Source organism: Nansenia antarctica (genome assembly GCF_963989245.1).
Source record: "Nansenia antarctica genome assembly, chromosome: 7".
NCBI lineage: Eukaryota > Metazoa > Chordata > Actinopteri > Argentiniformes > Microstomatidae > Nansenia > Nansenia antarctica.
The window spans coordinates 6,411,186-6,434,437 of record NC_137677.1 but is presented as its reverse complement, the minus strand read 5'-3'; the positions used below and the strand labels follow the sequence as shown (position 1 = coordinate 6,434,437).

The 23,252-nt window shown below is 43.5% G+C and overlaps 3 protein-coding genes across 3 annotated transcripts; 2 read left to right on the top strand and 1 right to left on the bottom strand.

The window, feature by feature from the left end:
• Window positions 1–1,154: 1,154 nt before the first annotated feature.
• On the top strand, window positions 1,155–13,014 carry crlf1b (cytokine receptor-like factor 1b; the record flags this gene model as incomplete). The annotated part of the gene is made up of 8 exons (XM_080536032.1): window positions 1,155–1,212; window positions 2,736–3,014; window positions 4,660–4,789; window positions 5,198–5,367; window positions 10,001–10,158; window positions 10,800–10,968; window positions 12,198–12,432; window positions 12,912–13,014. 8 exons carry the CDS (start codon window positions 1,155–1,157, stop codon window positions 13,012–13,014), a joined length of 1,302 nt encoding a protein of 433 aa, XP_080392158.1.
• Window positions 13,015–14,465: 1,451 nt separating this feature from the next.
• Window positions 14,466–18,295, bottom strand: rex1bd (required for excision 1-B domain containing). Its single transcript, XM_080536492.1, has 5 exons — window positions 18,179–18,295; window positions 17,260–17,342; window positions 16,947–17,151; window positions 15,233–15,321; window positions 14,466–14,861 (listed from the first exon to the last, which is right to left on the bottom strand). Exons 1-5 carry the CDS (start codon window positions 18,179–18,181, stop codon window positions 14,789–14,791), a joined length of 453 nt encoding a protein of 150 aa, XP_080392618.1. The 5' UTR covers window positions 18,182–18,295; the 3' UTR covers window positions 14,466–14,788.
• Window positions 18,296–20,929: 2,634 nt separating this feature from the next.
• fam78bb (family with sequence similarity 78 member Bb) lies at window positions 20,930–23,067 on the top strand (the record flags this gene model as incomplete). Its single annotated transcript, XM_080535497.1, has 2 exons — window positions 20,930–21,195; window positions 22,545–23,067. Exons 1-2 carry the CDS (start codon window positions 20,933–20,935, stop codon window positions 23,065–23,067), a joined length of 786 nt encoding a protein of 261 aa, XP_080391623.1. The 5' UTR covers window positions 20,930–20,932.
• Window positions 23,068–23,252: the final 185 nt, after the last annotated feature.

The following is a 23,252-nucleotide window of genomic DNA, read 5'->3' as shown; positions in this document are numbered from 1 at the left end:
AAAGTTTTTACATTCCATTATGTTCTGTGAGATGGAACCTTTGTATTATATGAATTACTAACTCAAAAATGTCAACATTTTTAAAATAACACCACACAGGCATTAATAAACACCTAATGGATCAGATTATGTAAAAAACTCAATTTTGACAAAAATTGAGATAGAACCTTATAATTCTAACGTCACGATGTATTTATGTAGGCCTCACATTGAAATTGGGATTATAATTGAAAAAGTCTTAAATGGCCTAATTAGATGAACCATGCAGAACATTTAATATGGAGATATGTCATACACTATCTGGTAACTGTATAGGGTAACCTAGGCTACCATAATTGTTGACAGGTGTGTGGAAACAGCAAAGAGCCCTACCTTGTGGCATAAAGTGAAAGCAATAATTAATGCATCCCATTATAAATGCATGCCCTCATGTCCCAGACCAGACAGACACGCCTTACAAACATTGCGAAATGCCACTACCTCCTTGTAATAAAACATTTATTAGACTGGAATCTAAGAGCTAATAGGCTCTACTACTGAATAATATCCCTGGGCCTGCAGGCTGCAGGTGAAAAACGTTAATGACCTAAGTGCACCCCATGCTGTGGGTGGGTTTATGAGTTATACCAATATAAACATCCCTTCCCTATTAATACAATTCAACAATTGCCAATATTGCAATTGTCCAAGTGCCTGGAGATACGTCTAGATTAGAACTATAAAGGCGGATTATTATAATACCGAATGATCATATTTTCTTTGATTCTTTCTTGGGGATGGAGATAGACAAGCAATATAATGACTTGGAGACTATGTGGGAAAGACAAGGGAGGGGCTTATTAAAGTATCAACTTGAATGTTTTAGCCTGGTGAGGCGTGCACCAAACCAAAGCAAACCCTCACTAAACTACAAGTAAACCTGGGGTTAGTTACTTTGCATGCAATCAGTCCAAACAAGCCACAGAGACTTACTGACGGAGCTCCGATCATTCGATGTAAAAGTTGTAGGTCAGCCTGTTGACTGGGGAGCTGGATCCAGTTCCATTTCACTTTTCTCCCGCGAGTGAGAAACCCCGCGAGTGTGTTTCGAGGGAAAAGAGCAAGAAGAGAGAAAGGACAAGAAAAGGCAAAAAGGTTTAGATCTGAGATCAGGCATGATCACCTTGTTGTCCCTCTGGCTGTTGGTTCCACGTGTGCTATCCTCATCAACACGTAAGTAGCCCTACCTAATAGATCTCATAAGAATGATTTCGTGACCAGCCGACAAGATTAAGCCTTTCCCTTGGCTTAACTCGTTTCGGGTATGTTCAATTTGGACTGATCTTGAGGGGAGGGGAGAGCCAAGCCCCCCCGATTTGTCAAAGTTACATCTAATGTAAATATTACAACGCACAAGAATGTAACTAGATAGGTATGTGTACTGTGTCAATACTGCTGGTGCATAACACAGGTCCGGCATACATGTGTTGCCAAGTTGTCATCAAATACTTAAAAATGTAGTGAGGCGCACATAATAGGCTACAATAATGAATGAATATTTGAGATAATATTAAAACACATATCATGACGTTTTTCCATTCTGTTTTATTCTGTTTTATTTTAATCTACTTGTTAATTGCCTATGAATGGAAAACAAAGTTTGGAAACCAAGACTACAAAGGCATCTTGAGTTCCATCCTTTTACAAAACATTTCACATTGATTTATATAACAACTAACAACAACTTGTATAATATAAATATCCTGAACAAATCAAGTGGATGCCTGTTGAATGATGGTATTCATAGGCCTGCCTAATACTGTAATACTACATTAATATCCCACAAGTCATGTATGTATTATGTATAATGGACCTCTTATGCACAATGATCTCATATCAGTATGCAGCAAACGTTTTTTAATTGTTTTAAGTTCATCTAAAGCTTTCAACTGACAATGATGATGATCAACTGTTGACAATGATCAACTGTTTCTCTTCAACATGAACATTAATATTCATGTGAAGTGTTAACTCAGTTCGCCCAGTCAGGTGACACAATTTCTTCTCACAATTTGCCTCGCACCAAATCCTCCTTAAGCAGTCAGACTCAAGCTCAGAGAAGCATATTGGCACACATGTTAGATAGCTTGTCTACCGCCCACCAAGAGCACACTTAATAAACCTCCACACATTAACCCTTGAGTGTCCCTTAAGGAACACAGACAGTGGTAACACATTCAAACAGTAACGCTTTTCAGGGTTTTTCTCATAAGCATCAATCATATAATCGACGGAGAGGAGCACAAGGAATAGTGTGGTGGGATGGAAAAGCAATTCAAGAATTTGACCAACAACCTTGTCTGACCTTTTTAAGTGATCCTCCCGTGGAACCATAAATCCACTTCATTACTCTGGAGTCATAAATATGTGCTGCTCCTCTCCGTGTTGTTACATACTGGTCCAGTCCGCACTCCAAAAACGGACTAACGTTTCCTCCTCCCTCCAAAGAGCACCTTCTTCTAACTCCTTCTTACATACTTTCCCACCAAGCTTGTTAAGAGACTAAAGGTTGCCTGTGATAAACTATTAATTCTGACGAAGGTTAAGACCAAGAAAAGAAAACTTCAAAATGTGTAATTCTCATAGTATATTTTAGTGTCTCTCCTAGGTGTTCATATCTAACAATGAAGAACGAACGATGCATATCTAACTAAGTGTCTCCGTACCCCTCCAACCCTACCCCCCCCCCCCCACAGATGTGGCTGTGATCTTCCCCCAGGACCCGGCCCTGCGTATGGGCTCCAGCCTGACGGCCACCTGCACGGTGAGCGCCGAGATGGGGCTGCACGCCAGCACGCTGCACTGGACCCTGAACGGGAAGCGCCTGTCCAGCAGCACCTACGGCGTGCTCGGCCCCAGCGCCCTGAGCGTCACCCTCCACCGGCTCAACGGCTCCCAGCAGCAGTCGGGGGACAACCTGGTGTGCCACAGCAGCGACGGGCACGTCCTGGCAGGGTCCTGCCTCTACGTGGGCAGTAAGGACCATTCACATTTTAACATTTACATTTCGGACATTTTAGCAGACACTTTTATCCAAAGCGACTTACAACAACATTTGTCTATAGTAAGTGAGTAAGAAATTACTGTATACTAGGACCAGGAGGCAGCTATTGGCAGTCACAATAAGTGACAAAAGTTACAAAAGTACCAGGCAGGCAGGCAGGAGGCCCTCAACCCCTATGGTCCGACTTTAAACGACTCTTATAAAGGCTTAATAAATGGGTGGTAAACCGTTTATAAGGCCCAAATCCATATATTTCTAAGCAAAATGTCAAACTACCGGTAGGTAAAGGGTGGTTAAAAAGCAACAGATGTACTTGTTCTATCAGCCTTTATATAGTGTGACCAATGCTTCTGAATTATTAGGCGAGCCATGCCTTCTAAAGGGTTTAGTTTGGCTTCATTAAACCTTTAAAAGATGTAGTCTGTGTAAAGTGTGACCATGACTGCTTCTGGAGTTGGTTCGTGTCCTCAGGGGCTATGGTGTGTAAGTACACAGATGGTGATTAGGAAGATAGAGCCGGTTGAGTGTTGAAGGGGCTACAAGAAAATATTGATGTATTCATTTGTTTGTGTGCATCAATACTGTCTGAGTACACAGCTGAGGGCAGGGCGTTTACAACGAGACACATAAAGACATGTTGTTGTTTTTTTTGTGTATGTAGGATTTAGTTTCCCTCCCCAACATAAAAGCCTTTTGTGATTCTAATCTGTCTGCTCTGCTTTGGCTATGCTTTTAAAGCCTGTTATATTACCCCCCACTCTAATCTATCTACTATATCTCCCAGGTTTGGCTTAGGCACAGGGTATGACAGAGTAAATGCATTATTGTACATGTGTGCTTGACAATAAGCTTTTGCCCAGAGGCTTCTGCAGACATATTTACCACCACTAGAGTCCAAGGTCAAAAGCGTTTCTTTTCTATTAGAACCATAGAGGCTGTCTGTGAGTCTCAGGCCAGAGCCAATACCTAGAGAACACAGCTGATGGGTTGTGAGAATTGTCTGTTCGTGACGTTAGAATTATAAGGTTCTATCTCCACTTTTGTCAAAATTGAGTTTTTTACATAATCTGATCCATTAGGTGTTTATTAATGCCTGTGTGGTGTTATTTTTTTAAATGTTGCCATTTTTTAGTTAGTAATTCATAAAATACAAAGGTTCCATCTCACAAAACATAATGGAATGTAAAAACGTTGACGCTCAATATCTCTGAACTACCCTAAACGGAGATAGAACCCTATCATTCTAAGCTCACGAATTGTCTGTTGTATGTTGTAGTTAGGTTGTCATCAACTGGACCAGTCCCCTGAATTAGATTAGATTAGATCAACTTTATTTGTCCCCCCAATGGGGAAAGCACATAAAAATAGTACAATAAATACAACAGGATATAAAAACTACCGAATCGTTGCAAACTCAGACAGGATAATCTACTTCAGCACAACCATACAACCATGTGCCAGCGTGTCGTCCTGAGACCTTGATGTGATGTTAAAATCAGAGCGCCTGCTGTGCTGATGTCTCTGTGATGGCCTATGATGGCTATTGCATAACCAACCAGTCTTGAGTATCCTCACCAGCCCTGTCTCTCTCTGTCTCTCACTTGTTTCATGCGTAGTGCCTCCGGAGAAGCCGGTCAACCTAACCTGCTGGTCCAGGAACACCAAAGACCTCAGCTGCAAGTGGACCCCCGGGGGGCGGGGCGAAACCTTCATCCGAACCAAATACACCCTCAAGTACAAATTGAGGTGAGAGCCACAGCGTCTCCAGCATCTCCCAGGTGATCACCCAACCCCCAACTATCTCTACTGCTACGGTAGCCTAGGCCTAGTGACTAATGTTAGATACATCACCTGGAACACAAGCACTCCAATTTCACCTTCTAAATTGCCTACATTAGCTAATGTGTGTGACTGAAACATAGAATAAATGCAAAGACTTGTGTGATGGCCTGTCAGTTCACTTACACTATGAATGAATGAATGAATGAATGAATGGTCTTTATTGTCATTGATATAGTACAGGTACCAAACAATAACTACTGTACTGTATTTCACACTAATGCTAACTGGAACTGAATATTGTTCTGCTTCTTTGCTTTTCGGCAGCACGATAATGAGAATAATTGAGGTTATTGTTATTGCGACCCTGTGCAGGTGGTACGGGCGAGAGAGGGACTGCGAGGACTACAGCACAGGGCACCGCTACACGTGTTACATCCCCCGCGACCTGGCCCTCTTCACCCCCTACGAGATCTGGGTGGAGGCGTCCAATCAGCTCGGCTCAGCCACCTCCAGTGTCATCACTCTGGATATCCTGGATGTGGGTAAGTGGGTGAAACTTTAGCCAGGTCTCTCCGTTCAGCCCGGCCCTCCTCCCTGCACCGCCCCTTACCTGTCAGACCGGGCATGCCTTCAAAGTGTCCTGTCATCGGTATGGCAACAAGGCGGGGAGGAGTATGATAAATGCTTCCGTTCGCCGGTGTCCATCATTGTTACTTACAGCAGCAGAACTGCCAACCGCCCCTCCCTTCAATGAGCTCATCCTCTCTTCTCCTCTCCTCTCCTCTCCTCTCCTCTCCTCTCCTCGCCTCACTTCCCTCACTCGCTCACTCACCGCCGGATCTCCTGCATATGGCTAACACACTGTCTTGTGAGAAGGGGGAATTTTCTGTGTTCTCAATCCATCCCTATAACAATTTTATGGGTTCTGGCTGTGAGTCTGAAAGATAAACTGAACTGTCGTAAAAGTTCACCTCACATCAGACGATGTGGCAGATTCTATTTACAGCATAAAGAGTACGATGGTCTACAAATGTGTAAATATATGAGGGAAGTTAAGAAAGATAAAAAATATATTTTTTTGATATTCATTTGCATGTTCTTCATTTTATAGCTTATAGCTGGCTAAATGATAATAAAATAGAAAATTAAAATAATGATTGATGAGTAGTTTGCCAGCTAGGGAGAGGGAGTGTGTTATACTGAATATCAGCACGGCTGTGATTCGGTCGTAGGTACGAGGCCGCAGCACGAGTACCAAAGACGATCACAGCCGTGCTGATATTCAGTATAACAGCACGACCTCGAGTGTGATATTGCTTTTATACAACAGTTCTACAGCGCGATTTATTAGTTAACAGTAATATGCGACAACAGATTATGATTTGTCTGTTTATTTAATCATAAAAATAAACAAAAAATAGTTCCGCAACTGAACTTCAAATGGACTGTTACCTAGTAACCTGAACACAAACATGTAGTCTAATTAACGGTCATTTAGTAGAACATCTGTGCGGCGGAGTGATACATACAGTATAGTTAAAAGTCCCAGTGCTGTTATACTGTATATCGTAACTCATGGAATGCCTCTTGTCCAATCAAATTACTTGGTCGGACCTAACTGTTGTATAATATGGAATAAGTATTGAACATCACCAGCCGTACGTTCTAATGTTGTAAATCCTAGGGTTTAGGGGTGTTTAGGGGTGTCCCTGTGGTCAGACAGTACGACACAGAGAGTGACCTGTGTGTCCCTCTCCCTGCCCCCCTCTCTGCCACACCGTGAGACACACCAGGTAGCTAGAAGGAAGGCCGGAAGGAAGGAGGGATCTGTCAGGGATGCCAACAACATGAGGCAACCCCGACTCTCTTATTTTATCACCCTCTCCATAACGGAAACAATAACTTCTGGAATTTTTCACTCCCTGATTTTCTGTCCCTCCGGGGGCGAACTTGATAAAAGCAATAAAGTGCATCAGTACACAAACAACGGAAATGAAGGGAGCTGTGGAGTTCTCAGGCAGAAAATCATAAATGGGCAAGCTGCTGACAGTTTGTCTGTGATGCGCTCTCTTTCAGTCTCTCTTTCTGTCTCTCTTTCTGTCTCTCTTTCTGTCTCTCTTTCTGTCTCTCTTTCTGTCTCTCCCTCTTTCTCAGTCTCTTTGTTTGTCTCTTTTCTTTCTCTGACTCTCTCTCTCTCTCTCTCTCTCTCTCTCTCTCTCTCGCTTTCTCTCTCTCTCCCTCTCTCTTTCTCTCTCTCTCGCTCTCTCTGTCAGCTCCATCAAAGTACTTCTTTCAGAGCCCTCTATTGCAGTGGGAAAAGCATGTTTTTTTAATGTTGAAACCCAGGACAAAAGTACTGTCTGCATAAATCATCAGCCTAGGGAGGAGGAGAGGCACAAACAGACTGGCCTGATTACCCCCCGCTTCCCCGACTACCGTCATTAACACAGGCTGTCATCCTCACACACACAGAGGAAGAAAGTTAGGAAGTGTCAGTGTCATCGACAAAGCCAGGGATGCTCAGAGAGAGAGATAAAGAGTTAATGAGAAGGGATGACAGGAAGAAAGAGGGTATTAAATAGAACGTATTTAGAAAATATCGAGTATGTTATGTTCCGTGTTTTGTAACATACAGGTAAGGTTGGCAAAACATACATACAAACAATCACAGAATGTCACTGTTCACTTACAGTATAGGCACAGCAGACAGACCATAAATGTGCAGTGGACAAAAGTTCAACTTCTTAAGTGAAATATTGAATCAGAGGGTACGTGGGAGTGAGCGGTCATTGCTGGACAGCAGCACAGACCCTACGCTCATCAACATGTTTTATTCAGGGAGCATGACTGTGGTGTCTACATATAGCTGTCTCCGTCTGAGCCGGGTTGTACAATATTTACCAGGAGGTTCCTCACAGGGGGAGATGTGGGCTCTGGGTACAGACACTCTGCAGGGTCACCCAGAGGACACAGCCACCTCACTTTGATTGTTTATATGCTGTAGATTTGTTTTTATAAATGAAATCATAAAATATATATTATACTCCTCATTTAATTTAGTTAATTTATTGGAGTAGTGTACTACAATATATATCAACTCTTATTGTAGTACAGTACTCCAATAAATTATATCAACTTTTATTGTAGTAGGGTCTGGGCTGCTCCAATCTCATGATGGATTAATATTGACAATCTTGGAACAATTCTATATTCTCTTTCTTTTCATTTTTGTTCAATCCGAAACGAATTGGCCCGTTTCAACATATATTTGAGTGTCTATGATATTGCTACAGTATTTAGGCCTTCTGCGTGCTAGTTGGACATAAACCCTGTGGTACATTTTTGTGTGTTGTGCACCATACATGACATGGCATACGGTATACATATTTACGTACTTTAACAAGGTTTACTCTACTTTAAAGTAGAGATTCTCAGCTTTAATTCAATGGATTCACTGAATGTAGACAGGGTTCATCATTTCACCCCTATTTCAGAGTTCCAAAAGATAATATAATGTTCAAAATTAAATACTCATGTTTAGTATTTAGTTGACAATCCTTTGCATGTAGTAAGTGCCTGAAGTCTACAATGCACTGGCCCTACCAGACACTGGGTCTATCTGCCAGGCCTGTACTGCAGCCATTTTCACTTGTTTGTTTTGAGGTCTTTTTGCCTAAATCAATCATCAGATAATGTTGTTCAATTGGATTTAAATCTGCAGATTGTCTTGGCTAGTCAAGAATGTTCCACTTGTTGGCCCTGCAAAACTCCCTAGTTGCCGTGGCAGTATATTTGGAGTCAATACTGTATTTACAGTATACATTACACTATACGATGGAGAGACCATTCGAATGAATTTGGAGGCATTTACTTATTTACTCTGTACTCAAACAGACATGGTGTTTCGGTACACTTCAGAATACATTCTGCTGCCGCAGGACATCATCAATTAAGACAAGTTAGCCGGTTTGTGTGGCAGCCAAACCATAGCACCCCCCCCCCACCATGTTTCACAGATGAGGTGGTATTTTGTCAATCTTGGGTAGCTTTTTTTTCTTCAAACTTAATTAACTTAAATGATCATTTTGGGTTGTCTGTCTATCCGTTTTCCAGAGCTCTGCAGGCTTTTGAGGTACTTTTTAGCTAAATGTATCCTGGCCATCCTTTTAAAACTAGGTTAACTAGAGGTTTTCACCTGGCAGTGAAATGACTCTGTAGTTTGGCTGGCAATGTATTGTGCGGATGGTAGTTCTACCTCCTGCCTACATTCATGCCTACCTCCTGGAGAGTGTTCCTGATCTGTGGGACAACTGTTTTTTTTTTTCTTAATTATGGGGAGCATTCTTCTGTCATCCACTGTAAGTCTTACTTGGCCTACCAACCCGTTTGTGAATGCTGAACTCACTAGTGCTGTCTTTCTTTTTTAAAGATGTTAGTCTATGTTTTTTTTTTTTTTTTATGTAGCCGCCTTTATCCAAAGCGACTTACAACAAATACATTTAGTCTAAGTAAGAGAATCATCTGTCCATCAGTCATCGCAAGAAAAGTAATCTCTGCTCAGGCCAGGGGCTATTGACAGTATAATGTAGAAGAAGGATTTCTTCATATATTTGTATTTATATATATACAGTAGTTAAACTGAACAGCGGGGTGGAGAGGTTTCAGGAGGCACAGTTATGGTGTAGCCTTAAAAAACAACAACATGATATGATATGTCAGGCTTATCATTGATATCTCTTTGGTCCTCATGTTGACAGACACCAATAGCAGACTCCAATAGCAAACACAAAGCCTGGAATCAACATGAAACATTGAGAACTCTCTTACGCCTGCACATATGACAACCTTTTTGGCGCCCTGAAATAGGGGGACTATGTATAAATAGAGAAAATTGAGAATCTGATTTTTTTTTAATTAAAGCTGAGAATATCAACTTTTTTTACGATTACGTGGCATGTGCCTTAGTGCACTACGCCACCCAATTTTAATTGTTTGATTTAAAATACAATCTGGAAAACATAGGAACTCTATAGGCTATAGGAGCTTTACAGGAGTATATATACAAAATAAAAAAAAGACAAAATGCGTCCAATACTTTCCAATACTTATGGAGGGCACTGTAAGTCTCTACACTGCTTTACGACTAAACGTGTGTCCCCATCCCTATTGTTGCAGTGACCACAGACCCTCCGGACAACGTCCATGTGAATCGTGTGGGGGAGCTTGAGGACCAGTTGACTGTGCACTGGGGAAGCCCCCCGGCCCTCAAAGACTTCCTCTTCCAGGCCAAGTACCAGATACGCTACCGGCTGGAAGACAGCAGTGAATGGAAGGTAACCGCACTTTTATTATTGAATTTTCCCTCTCCCCCTCCCGCATCTAATCTTTATACGATGGTCTCTCTCTCTCTCTCTCTCTCTCTCTCTCTCTCTCTCTCTCTCTCTCTCTCTCTCTCTCTCTTTCACAGCCTCCATCTCTCTCGTTCCCCCTCCCTCTCTCTCTCATTCCCTCTTTCTCCGTCTCTAAGATGAAGGGAGCTCGGTCACCGTCGTCTCAGGCATAAAATCACAAATGGGCAACTGCTGACATTTTTATGCAGTCTCTCTCTCTCTTTCTCTCTCTCTCTCTTCTCTTTCTTCCTTTCTTTCTTTCCTTCTCTCTCCCTCTCTCTCTCTCTGACACAGTGCCAGATCTACGGCATCTTTTTATCTGTGTAAATATTTGAGATGCTTGTGTGTCAGAGCCTCTCCCAGGAACACATCCAGTACTAGTTGTTAAGCTCAAGCTTGGGCATGCTTGTTGTATTGGATTCAGTTTTTCACCCTCAAGTCTCTCATAGATGAACTTCAGACCGCTACGCTAACCTACCGTACAGGGTGGTTTATAGCCTCAGCGTGTTTCCTAGCTCGACTTAGAACCCAAATATTCACTTTTATATTCATTTTATATATGGCGTCTTTGATGTTGTGCTCAGGTGGTGGATGACGTGGGGAATCAGACGTCCTGTCGGCTTGCGGGCCTCAGGGCGGGGACGGTGTACTTCGTCCAGGTGCGCTGTAACCCGGTGGGCATCTACGGCTCCAGGAAGGCAGGCATCTGGAGTGACTGGAGCCACCCTACAGCCGCCTCCACACCCCACAGTGGTGGGTATTACTGCAGGCTCACAGCCCTGGGAAAGAGGGGCTTCAGTAGTATACGTGGGTTATTTGGGGGGTTTTACATGTGCTTCTTTCAGTATCGTCAGGGATAGATAAATATGGTCCTTATAACAGCTCATAAGTATTTAGTAATGTCACACATGATGGGTTTAGGTTATACAGTCTGTACTCGTTTGGGTAGAGGATAGATATCGTATATAAGGTCAGAGGTTTTTTAGTAACATCATACATAGGCATGTGGGAACTTTTGTGACATTCCTCAGCACTTGTTGCATACATTTTCTATGTAGTTTTTCACATGGATGAGGTATTAAACGTAATTATCTTCAGTAAAGCACACGCACAGAAGGTTTCATATTAAAAACACGATGTTGTGGAGTTTTAATAGTTCCCAAAGTTTTCTTTTAGATCAAACGTTGTTATTATAGCTCAAGACACATTAAATTGTTCCTTTAATAATCAACCTCTCATTGCCAGTTAAACCCAAAAATAACAACAACCTTAGCTTCGACATCCTGGAAGAATGAGATCCAAACCGTATGTGACTCCAGTGAAAACAAAACATCAAATACCATGATAAAGATCGGGGGATCGGGGGATTAAAAGGCATAGGGGGCTGAGGGGGAAACATTTGATAGATTCTTTCGTTAGTCTTCAAAGATTGATCAACTTTAAATGCCGTCTGTCAGCTGCAGACAGGACGTAAACGCTGAGTGGAACCAGATTTTGGGAGTACAACACCAGATAATGGGTCACATAGGTTATGTGGTATTTGCTGGCAGGAGGAAGGAAGTTGTTATCAGGCTCTGCTGTTTGGCATGGAGGATTGGTTGTGGCAGGCGGGCGATCCTCTGGAAGCTTTAGCCTTTACACAACGTAGGAATTGCTACAAATCCGTTTTGTGAATCTTTTTTAATATCATGATTCAACGGAACACGTCCGCTCATAAGAGTGAACCACCGAAACGACAGCGTATGTGATTATTACAATATGTCTTTGGATTGAATGTTGAATGTTGAATATTTCAGCCAGAGTAGAGGTGAGACTGGCCCATGCTGTCAGTACAGAGGCCTCTGGTCCCAGGCGGAGTGAGGCTGAGCTGTAGACCAGAGCTCCTCCTCCTCCTCCTCCGGCCTGCTGTCCTGTCCTGACTAACCTTGACCACGCTGTCTCCTCTTTTGTCTCCCGTTTTTTTACCGTTCTCTCCGGGGCAGAGCGGCTGCAGACCGGGTCATGTGACCCTAAGTCCAGCGAGCAGAACTCCACCCTGCGGCGGGAGCTGAAGCAGTTCTTCGGCTGGGTCCGCAAACACGCCTACGGCTGCAGCGGCATGTCAATCAAACTCTACGACCAGTGGAGGGTGTGGCTGCAGAAATCGCATAAAACGCGCAACCAGGTAGGTAAGAAGAATATCCCTTTTCCTTTTCTGTTACAACTCAGCTTGAAGGTGTACAGTTACAGTACAGTACAGTTACACACACAAGCGAATATGGACTCCTTATCACATTAACACCCACTTCTGGTAATGTGTTGAACTCTGCATACACCCCTGAATCTCTGACCCGCTTTTGTCCTGAGACGTTCTTCTTGCATTTGCGATGTGGTCAACTTTTCTTTTCTTTTTTTGCGCGAGCACACACAGAAACCCAGTTCTCTCTAGAACTGGTCTTGACTCTCTGAAGTTCCAGTTGGGTTTTATGTTCAGGTTTGGATGTGTGCGGTTTCCACTTTATTGGCCCAGAGAAGAGCATAAAGTTGATATCCGCTCTGTTACCCAGAGTCATGCACTCTGATTTTATTACATATTTTAATGGCATAGATTTATGACCTCCTGTCAATTACCACAACAAAGGGAAATAAGCATGTAAATGTAAGTAACGGCCACTTTAATGTCTTCCTTTTGTGTTTGGTCTCCCCGTGACGCAAAGGAGCGCGTTTCTCAACATAACTCAGCCCAAATGGCAGCCAGAAGGACTGGATCTGTGTGTGCAGAGCTCGACTCTAAGCCACATCCTCCGGTCGTCCCCTTGAACTGAATCGGCGGTTGTTCTGCTACCGAGACACACACAGACGTCAGGCCCAGTTTCTCTGCCCACCTGATTAGTTTGTTTGTCTTCTGAATAATGTCTGCGTTTAACTGTTCTGACAGGTTTTGATATTGATTGAACCTCAGAGGGAAAAAAGGTTGTCAACCGGGGCTGTTAGCGATAAAGTAATTAGTGTCAGTATGGTAATGAATATGTATCACCACGCTTTTGACTGTCTGATCTTCACACTATTAAACGGCCGTTTTTTTTGTTTTTTTTCTCCTTTCAGATTCTACAAGGCGATAAATCCTAGCACATCCTAAACATCATAGAGGTATTTAAAACAACAACAGAAATAACAACAACAACGACGACGACGACAACAACAACAGCTGAGAAACTGTCTCAGGAGCTTTACTGCAGGTACTGACCCAGTACTCTGGATATCCCAGCGGTTGACACACAGACTTTGCTTTATTGGAATCCATGCGGAACATAGAAAAAACCCCGGATATGAGGCACCTCTGACCAGGAATGAAATAGGGAGGAATCCATCTTTTCTCAGATACTGAACATCTTTCTATCAAAACGGTTCCTCGAACCTTCCTTTACACACACAACCCAAAGAGGAGGGCTTTTTTTCCTTTTCTGAGACCAAGATCTTGTGATTGCTGAGTGGAAGCATGGAAAGGTTGTTTAATGTAGCGTTAGTAAGTAACCTAGATCACTAGGGATCTTTTTCACCAACTGTTGTCACACATCAGTCACGTAGAGGCCACTCTCCTGTCACAGAGGACCAGTCCGGAAGCCTCCGCCACAGGCCTCACCAGACACACGAGGGCATTATTATCAACTATTCAACCCCCGTAAACACAGGTCACTCATTCCACCTGCACTTTGTCTGAATTGAAGGAGAAGATGAAGGTATTTTCAGAAATGTATATAAAAAAATGCATCACCATCTAAAAACAGTTGTCAAAGCAGTTAGCTGTAGTATGTGGTGCATCAAAGATGATCAACCCAATGAAACATCCTGCATGGGTCTTTGAGGTACGGTAAACAGGTTGTAGGTCAATGTAAAAGTCTGTGGTAATAATATGGAGGAGTTCTCTTGTCCTGAGTGGGAGAGGGATCACTGGCACCTTCCCAGTAGAATTAGGTGTCTACAATGTTTAACTGTATATACTTTCTGACATACTGTTTCTGAGTGACTGCGGATTTAGACATTTTTATATTGCTTATATTTTTGTATCTGCATATTTAAGAAATCTTTAAATGTTATTTCCCTCATTAAGTTATGTTCAATTATCAATAATGATTATGAAAAATGTTTCTATAAAACAATAAAGGAACAAAGCTTGCCTTGGAATGTTTTTTTAAAATTCATAACACACTAAACTTGTGATCTAAAAACACATTAGCGGTTAACGTCTTTGTCAGAATTAATTATTTTATTCCAAAAGATTATTTACAAATCAATTCATTCTCCTCTCAACTTCGTACAAAGAAAAACGCATTTTGCTGCGAACACACACACACACACACACACACACACACACACACACAGTAGCCAGAGCAGGAAATGACCGCTGGGCAGCCAGGACCTGCCGTAATCAGGTGGAGCCAGAGAGCAATCAATAACTTAGGCACATGAATAAAAAAGGGGAAGCGGCAGCAGAGGAGTCCATCAATCCCTGTCTGGGTGAAGGCAGGGCGGCAGGGCGGAGCGCGGCAGGCGGGAGGCAGGCGGGAGGGAGGCCGCCTCCAGGGAGGCTCCATCACTCCGACTCCTCAGAGTCGTATTTAAAGTCCTGCAGGATCTCACTCAGGGCCTCCTTGTTCTTTATGACGCTAGACGAGGGGGAGACAGGAGGTGTTAGACCATCCAGGTTTAATATTTACATTGCATAACTTTAATAAGTATTAAATTAGACGACGACCACATAAAATAAACATATAAAAACTAGCCTAAAGTAATTGAGTTCCGAGTGATTGAGTGCAGTAGTAATGTGAGTTTTCTGCACTCGAGTACAACAACAGATAAATGAAACAGACAGACAGCAGCGGTCGTGACCCTGGAACGGCTTAGCGAGAGACACTCTGCAGCGGTTGCAGACAGGCGTTTACGCCTACAGTAGTCTGAGAATCAGCGGGGAACTGACAGAATGAGTGGGTTCACGAGGGAGATAACCCGTCAAACCAGGGGTGAAATCTGCTCTTACTCCTGCTTGATCTTGTGGATGTTCTCCTGACAGTCCTCGTCTTCTGGGTGATCCTGGGCGTACTGCTTGGCCAGCTGCAGCTTGGCTGTCTGCGGACGAGACACATCAAGACAGGACATATGCAAACCATTCATCAAACCGGGGGGAGCTAGCTTTCACATGTTAGCACTATCCAGCCTGACCGGACCAATAAAAGAGCTGGACACCCAGAAATTCTGACCTGCCGTTCGGGACGCTTATCACAATTGACGGCATGAATTTAAAAAGCTAATGGAATTCCCCTGCCGAGCGGCTGGTATTTAAAGCCTCACATGTCCAGTTTGCTAATGCTTTGCAATGCCATGAAATAGAAAAGTTTACTGTAAGATCACCGTACCCTTGTGGATAACCCAAACCAGAGTTATATCTGACAGTAAAAAATGGAAATGGAAATGTACTCATTGTACTCATCTTAAATCGATAAACAATGATGATATAATGTACAGTGCCTTCAGTAAATATTCACCCAGGTGGACTTTTTCCACATTTTGTTGTGTTACAACCTGACTTCAAAATAGATTTACCCTAATAGATGTTTTTTTGTCACTGATCTACACAAAATATCCTATAAGTGGAAATGATCTTTTAGTAATGTTTACTAATTAATTAAAAATGAAAAAGCTGACACAAAAGCCTTTGCTATGACACAAAATTAGCTAAATGCCAAAATGTCTTTAACAAGTCACTCAATAAGTTGAATTGAGTCCATCTGAGTGCAAGGATAATAGTTAATGTGATTTTGTAATTAAGGTCTTTAGTTTTTATAGGTTCTCTGGTACAGTAAGAATCAATAACACACTGTAGATTAGGCTGTCACTACCAATTAAGCAAATAATTTACTCTTGATCCTGACAGTGTCCCCAGTTCCTGGTGACAAACATAACTTGATGCAGGAAACTGCATTGCATGTGCTGGATTTGCACTAAACGTAATGCTTTGCCGTAAAATCAGAAAAACATATTACCAGCCACTTTCTTTCATTCATCACGTGAATTCAATGTTGCAAACACAATTATGGATTTTTTTTTTCTCCATTATGTGTTTTCCATTATGTGACTGAGATAATGTTGCCCATCGACTGTGTTTCTCCCTCTCAACTTATTGAGTGACCTGTTGACAACATTTTTGCATTTCAAGTGTCATAGAAAAGGGGATGAATACTTATTAACTTATTGACATTTTAGCCATTATTTTTTAATTAATTTATAAACATTTCTTAATGAATTTTCACTTTGATATTCCAGGGTATTTTGTGTAGATAAGTGACAAAAAAATATATTAAATCTATTTTAAAGTCAGGTTGTGAACAAAATGCGGAAAAAAAGACCAGGCAGTAGCATCATACATTATAAGCTCTCAAAAGAGAATCCTGCCACCTTGTGGCTGTATGAGGGAAGCAAAATGACATGAGGTCACGCACTGCTGCAAAACACAAATTGTGTTTATTTACAAAACAACGTGAGAAAAATAGCAGCAGAGAAACAGTGCATGTGTTTGGCACTTACATATTGACATTCATATAACATTACATCCAACATGACAACAGCCCACTAAGAGATGAGAGTGTGCGAGAGAGAGAAAGAGAGAGAGAGAGAGAGAGAGAGAGAGAGAGAGAGAGAGAGAGAGAGAGAGAGAGAGAGAGAGAGAGAGAGAGAGAGAGAGAGAAGCTGCCTACCAGCTCAAGCTTCTGTTTCTCTTTATCCTGCAGCATCTCAATGTGTTCAGAGAGATCTGGACGGTCAAAGTGTTGGTGCAGCTTCTCCCTGATCTCCTGCACCTCTTTAGACATGCCACAGAAGGCCTGCGTTATCTCATGGACCAGCTGTCTGTAGTGGTCAAAGTCATAATGGGGCCCCGTCCTTAAATACGCCTCATGCCCTCTGGAGAGAAATCAACAACAACAACAACAACAACAACAATTAACCCAACATTTAGTCACTTCAATAATACCAGAATGAAAAGGCTTTGCAGTGGTGTAACTAACTTACTCGTCAAAGAGCCTGTAAGCGTCGACCCGTTCAGCTTGGAGGACGTAGAACCGCTGGACCAGTGGTTTAAAGTCTGTTGGTATCTTGAAGGAGACATAGAATTGATAAGGAGACATCATAAAACCCCTAAAACAATTGAAGGTATAAATTCACGTTTTGCTGTCAAAAGAGTTTTTTTTGCTGTCAAACTATTATTCCAAAGCCAAAGGGCATTCCATAAAAAGTGTAAACTGAAATTAAATTAATAATAATCATAATGAAATGAAATTAAATAGTCTTATATATTAATAGTATTATTGCCATGAAATACATAATTAATGAGAAAACATACAAACAAACACCCCTGATTATAGCAATGTTATGTTAACTAGGGAGTGAACAGGTTTTGGGGGCTACAGTATGATAAAGTGAGTCTCATTTAAGGCATTTCGTGAGCTTAGAATGATAAGGTTCTATCTCCGTTTAGAATGATAAGGTTCTATCTCCGTTTAGAATGATAAGGTTCTATCTCCGTTTAGAATGATAAGGTTCTATCTCCGTTTAGGGCAGTTCAGAGATATTGAGCGTCAAAGTTTTTACATTCCATTATGTTCTGTGTGATGGAAACTTTGTATTTTACTAACTCAAAAATGTCAACATTTTAAAAATAACACCACACAGGCATTAATAAACACATAATGGATCACAAAAAACTCAATTTTGACAAAAATGGAGATAGAACCTTATAATTCTAACGTCACGATTTCATATTCTCAAAATACTATACATAACAGTGATCAGCAGGAAACCATACGGAGTGCACCTTTAAAGCTGTTAGGCTAGCAGGCTAAGTAGTTCTCTTAGGTTGTTCTCAGTCTTTTTATCTCACAACAAACTGCGTTTAACCTCAGAGACATCGCTAGAATACACCTAAACCTACCATGATAGAGGTCTTGAAAAGGTCCTTGTAGAAGCTAGATCAGTAAAGCAGGGATGTAATATCAGCATAGATGAGTATGGCACATTGGGTTGATCATGATTCAGACACATGTGCCCTCTCACCCGGAGACAAAGCGACAGGCTGCGTTCCGCCCGCAGCATTGGTTCCCCAAGCAGAGGATTCCTTTCAAAATAAAAGACCCCAAGCATTAAAATAGCAGCGTTTGAATGAATGAATGAATGGTCTTTATTGTCATTAATACAGTACAGGTACCATACAACGAAATTTAGGAGGGGGGGCTCCCCTGGTGCTGGGAAAAAGACTAAAGACAAGAGGGCAAAGGGTAAAATAAAAAAAGGGAAAAGAGCTGGTTTACATAAATAAAGGCTATGTACACTATCCACTATACTATACTATACAAATAAAACACTGTGCTGTACTCTATGCTATGCTATAAATATCCTAACATTTCCTATCTCTGAACCTTATGTACACGAGGGTTGTCATATTGCACATAGTATTGTTGCACATTCATTTAAAGTGTCGCAGTTTGCAGGTTTGAAATGTTCACAGTTGTGTTTCAATATTGCACTTGATTACAATCTAATAGCTGCCATCAAATTGTCTAGATTGTCCAGGGCCTAGAACCTAGGTCTTTGCTGTGTTTAGGGCCTGGATGGCCCTAGGGTGATTGATTCAAAAACAGTATAAGGCCGTGTTCACACTTAAAAAGAAGTCAAGTGTGAACACGGCCTAAGAGTGGAGCAGTGCAAACAACCTGTCAGGGTAAAATTATCTGTGACATAACTTGTTTCAATGGATAACATGTGTCATTGGGTTTTAATTAGGTGCATTAGAAATTGGAAAGACCTTTATTGTGAAAAGATTGCTGCAGCACTTTATGCCTACACTATTGTTGCTGCTGACTGAACACAGGGGACACTAGCCAATCAATGGAGCAACATTCACTATATGAATCTCCCATTTGTCCATATTTTGCTGAAAAGGGTTGGCTTGTCTGCTCATACTCCACGCCTACACATATCTGTATACACTATAATAATAATAAATAAAATAAAATAAAAACTAATTTATTGGTAGTGGTAGCCTAGTGGTTCATCCGCATGGTGCAGGCCTGCGCTTGATGTGTTTTGAAAAATAAAAAAAACTCTATAATCTGTTATACTGTTTGTTGACTATAATAATATGATGTGACTATGTGGGAAGTATCAGCCAAAGTAGCTCACCAGTGTTCTAGGATCATATACCACTCTGGGACTAACCATTGTGCTCCCTCTAGAAATAATGTAATATAATAAAAACCCATCTCATTCATGTTTATGTGTTAACGAGTGAATGTTACTTAGACCTATAGAATAAAACATGAATCGATCAGATAAAATCCTAGAATTCTAGAGGCCATGGAGGAAATGAGTGATACCTATACTACTGAGTGACAAATCGTGAGCTTAGAATGATAAGGTTCTATCTCCGTTTAGAATGAGAAGGTTCTATCTCCGTTTAGAATGAGAAGGTTCTAGCTCCGTTTAGGGCAGTTCAGAGATATTGAGCGTCAAAGTTGTTACACTCCATTATGTTTTGTGAGATGGAACCTTTGTATTTTATGAATTACTAACGCAAAAATGTCAACAGTTTAAAAATAACACCACACAGGCATTAATAAACACCTATTGGATCAGATTATGTTAAAAAAAACTCAATTTTGACAAAAATGGAGATAGAACCTTATAATTCTAACGTCACGGAGTGACAAATAACGGACTTGGGCGCACCCCACGCCCACAGCCTCCCTCCGCCGTTCATTGGTCCGCTCGGCATCATCAGCACCGGGGAAACCGAAGCGCAGCAGCCGCAGAGAAATGCCTTGCCATCGCAGACTGAGGGGCGAGAGAGAGCATCCTAATACTAGGCTATATCACCAAAACGTTGGTTTTCAAACAATGCGGTGATTATTCGCTACATTGATTGTCGGACAGCATTTTTTTTTTTTTTTTTTTCAGCATGTCTATTTCTCTCGCTGACCATGCATGAGGCAATTAGATGTGGCATAGCTCTGCAGAGAGGGAAAATGCGGGATCTCTCCTCCGGTTTGCTTTGACTGTATTTTTTATTTATTTTTTGGTCACACATATGAGCGTGAGTGTCATCGGTAGGAAATGTCCGATGGTCTGGGGGTCGCCCTCCTCTCTCCATGACCACCACACGCGCCTCCTCATCCAGCGCCGCATCACGACCACCGGCACCACCCGACAAACAGGGACCACCACCGACCCATCTGACTCCACCGTTCTCCCCCGGCTTGTGACATGACAGCACGGGGCAGAAAGAAGAGGATCAAGGGGCTCAGACCAACCAACGGACGTGTGGATGATATAAAACGAAGGGCGTGCATTAGGCGTTTGGAAGGGCTGGAGACCCCCATAGAAGCCCGGACTGCGAAAGAGGGCAATGATGGCACTCAGACACGGACAGGCTGCGTTTGCTTTCTGAGCGACAGAGCGGGGCCAGCACCTAATTCATCACCTGTTTCTCTCACCGGCCTCTCTTAATTAAAATCACTCCGCTTATTATAAGGCTATTTATTGATCAGTACACCGTGTGCGTAATCGTGAATGAAACAGGTTGCCCTTTGGATAGGATAGGCCATAGTGACTGATGTGCCATCCTCCATTCTATGGGACCTGACAGAGATTGGTGTCACTTTCTGACCAAGTATAACTCTAAACATCTACCATGGGCTGCATCCAAAGCATCGCCTGTAAGTCGCGCATCAAACGCGAGAACATCGTGGTGTACGACGTGTCCGCCACTATCGACCACCTCCCGACAGTCATCGAGGAGAACTCGCCCATAGTGTTGCGCTACAAGACGCCCTACTTCAAAGCCTCGGCGCGGGTAGTGATGCCCCCCATCCCCCGCAACGAGACATGGGTGGTGGGTTGGATCCAAGCATGCACGCAGATGGAATTCTACAACACTTACGGAGACATTGGAATGTGAGTTATCTTATCTATAAGAGGGATTGTGAGTGACTGCCCTCTCTCACATAGAGGGAGGCAATGATGCTCTCTCCTCCCTTCTCTGCCCCCCAAACTGTCACCTCCCTGGTTTTGTAAACAGGTGTGTGTGTGTGTGTGTGTATGTGTGTGTGTGTGTGTGTATGTGTGTGTGTGTGTGAGTGTATGTGTGTGTATGTGTGTGTGCATGCGTGTATGTGTGAGTGTGTGTGCGTGCGTGTGTGTGTGCATGCTTGTACTGTATGTGTGTGTGTGTGTGTGTGTGTGTGCGCATGCATTCGTGTGTGTGTGTGTGTGCATGCGTGTATGTGTGTGTGTCTGTGTGTGCATGAGTGTACGTGTGTGTGTATGTGTGTGAGTGTATGTGTGTGTGCATGCGTGTATGTGTGTGTGTGTGTGTGTGCGTGCGTGTGTGTGTGCATGCTTGTACTGTATGTGTGTGCGCATGCATTCGTGTGTGTGTGTGTGTGTGTGCATGCGTGTATGTGTGTGTGTCTGTGGGGGCGCGTGTGTGTGTGTGTGTGTAGCAGAGCGTTTTGTGCACCCAGCAGGTTAACTGCAGTCATTCTCTCGCTCATTCAAACGCCCACCGGCGGTTTTTTGTTCCTGTGACTTCAGAATCGAAATAGAAAGAAGCGGGAGTCAGAGGAGCTAAACAACTGCCTCTCGTACTCACAGGAGCCGGGGGAGAACGAGAGCGACGCGTTGACACTCTCCCACGCTTCTTCTTCTCTCCTCCCGAAGAGAGACGGCATCTCACACCCACTCACACACTCACACACTAAGAGCTCTGACGCCTCGGGGCTGCCTAGGGGGGTTTGTCGCTGCAGGGGGAGGAAGCGGGAGAAGGGAAGGGCGGGGGGGGGGGGGGGGGTACCGTATGTGAGGGGGTGTTTAATCCCCTGGCTTGGGCTGAGGTGGGGCTGAGTGTCTGGATGGGCGGGGGGGGGGGGGGGGGAGAAAAACACAAGGGACAGATGGAGGGGGTCTGAGCACAGAGACGGTGGCACAGGGTCACCACCACTGAACCGTCACACACATACTGTAATCCCAGTGTTATAAATAAGACATAACCAGTAAGAACTCTCAACGACCCCATTAAAGGGGCAATATGGGATTGCCAGCATTGCCATTTTTGGATTAATTCCATTGATTCTTGAAGAATCGAACATTTCTCATGAGCTGAGAACTGTCTTTTCCCATCAGAACCCCCCAAAATACTGTAGAATCTTGTTTTACTCCAATGTGTGTCAACAATGTAATTGCTTCATTGGTGTTTGAATACCAGATATATATATGCCCCTTTAACTCTTTATCCCCCCCTACAGGTCAAGCTGGGAGTTGCCGGAGCTGCGCGAGGGTCTGGTGCGAGCCATCAGCGACTCCGACGGCGTGAGCTACCCCTGGTACGGCAACACCACCGAGACCGTCACCCTGGCGGGCCCCACCTCCAAGCCCTCGCGCTTCACCGTCGGCATGAACGACAACTTCTACCCCAGCGTCACCTGGGCCGTGCCCGTCAGCGACAGCAACCTGCCCCTGCTCACGCGCATCAAGAGGGACCAGAGCTTCACCACCTGGCTGGTGGCCCTCAACACAGCCACCCGGGAGAAGATCCTCCTGCAGACGGTCAAGTGGCGGATGAGGGTGGACATCCTGGTGGAGCCCGCCCTCCCCCTGGGCTCCAGGGCCACGCTGACGGGCCGCCCCCACCAGGACCAGCCCCGCGTGCTGACCCGCATGGAGCCCGTGCCCCCCAACGCCCTGGGGAGGCCCAACGCCAACGACGCCCAGGTGCTGATGTGGAGGCCCAAGAGGGGGCAGCCCCTGGTGGTCATCCCTCCGAAGTAGTAGTGGGTGGGAGGGAGGGAGGGAGGGAGGGTGGACAGAGCCAGGAGGCCCCAGAGAGTCAGCCAGGATGAGTCGATCAGTCGATCAGACGCGTGGACGACGGACAGAGACTATGGGGACAGCTGCCTTAAATCCCCACCACTGCCTTTGTGTAACACAGAGAGTACCGCTGGACTAGGGTCTCA

Bases quoted from the DNA above. Each gene is read 5' to 3' on its own strand.
- rex1bd (XM_080536492.1), bottom strand. The intron at 17,152-17,259 runs GTAAGTTAGTTA...ATTTCTCTCCAG, and splicing joins GCTTACAGGCTCTTTGACGA to AGGGCATGAGGCGTATTTAA. The intron at 14,862-15,232 runs GTAAGAGCAGAT...CCCCTCGTCTAG, and splicing joins ATCCACAAGATCAAGCAGGA to CGTCATAAAGAACAAGGAGG.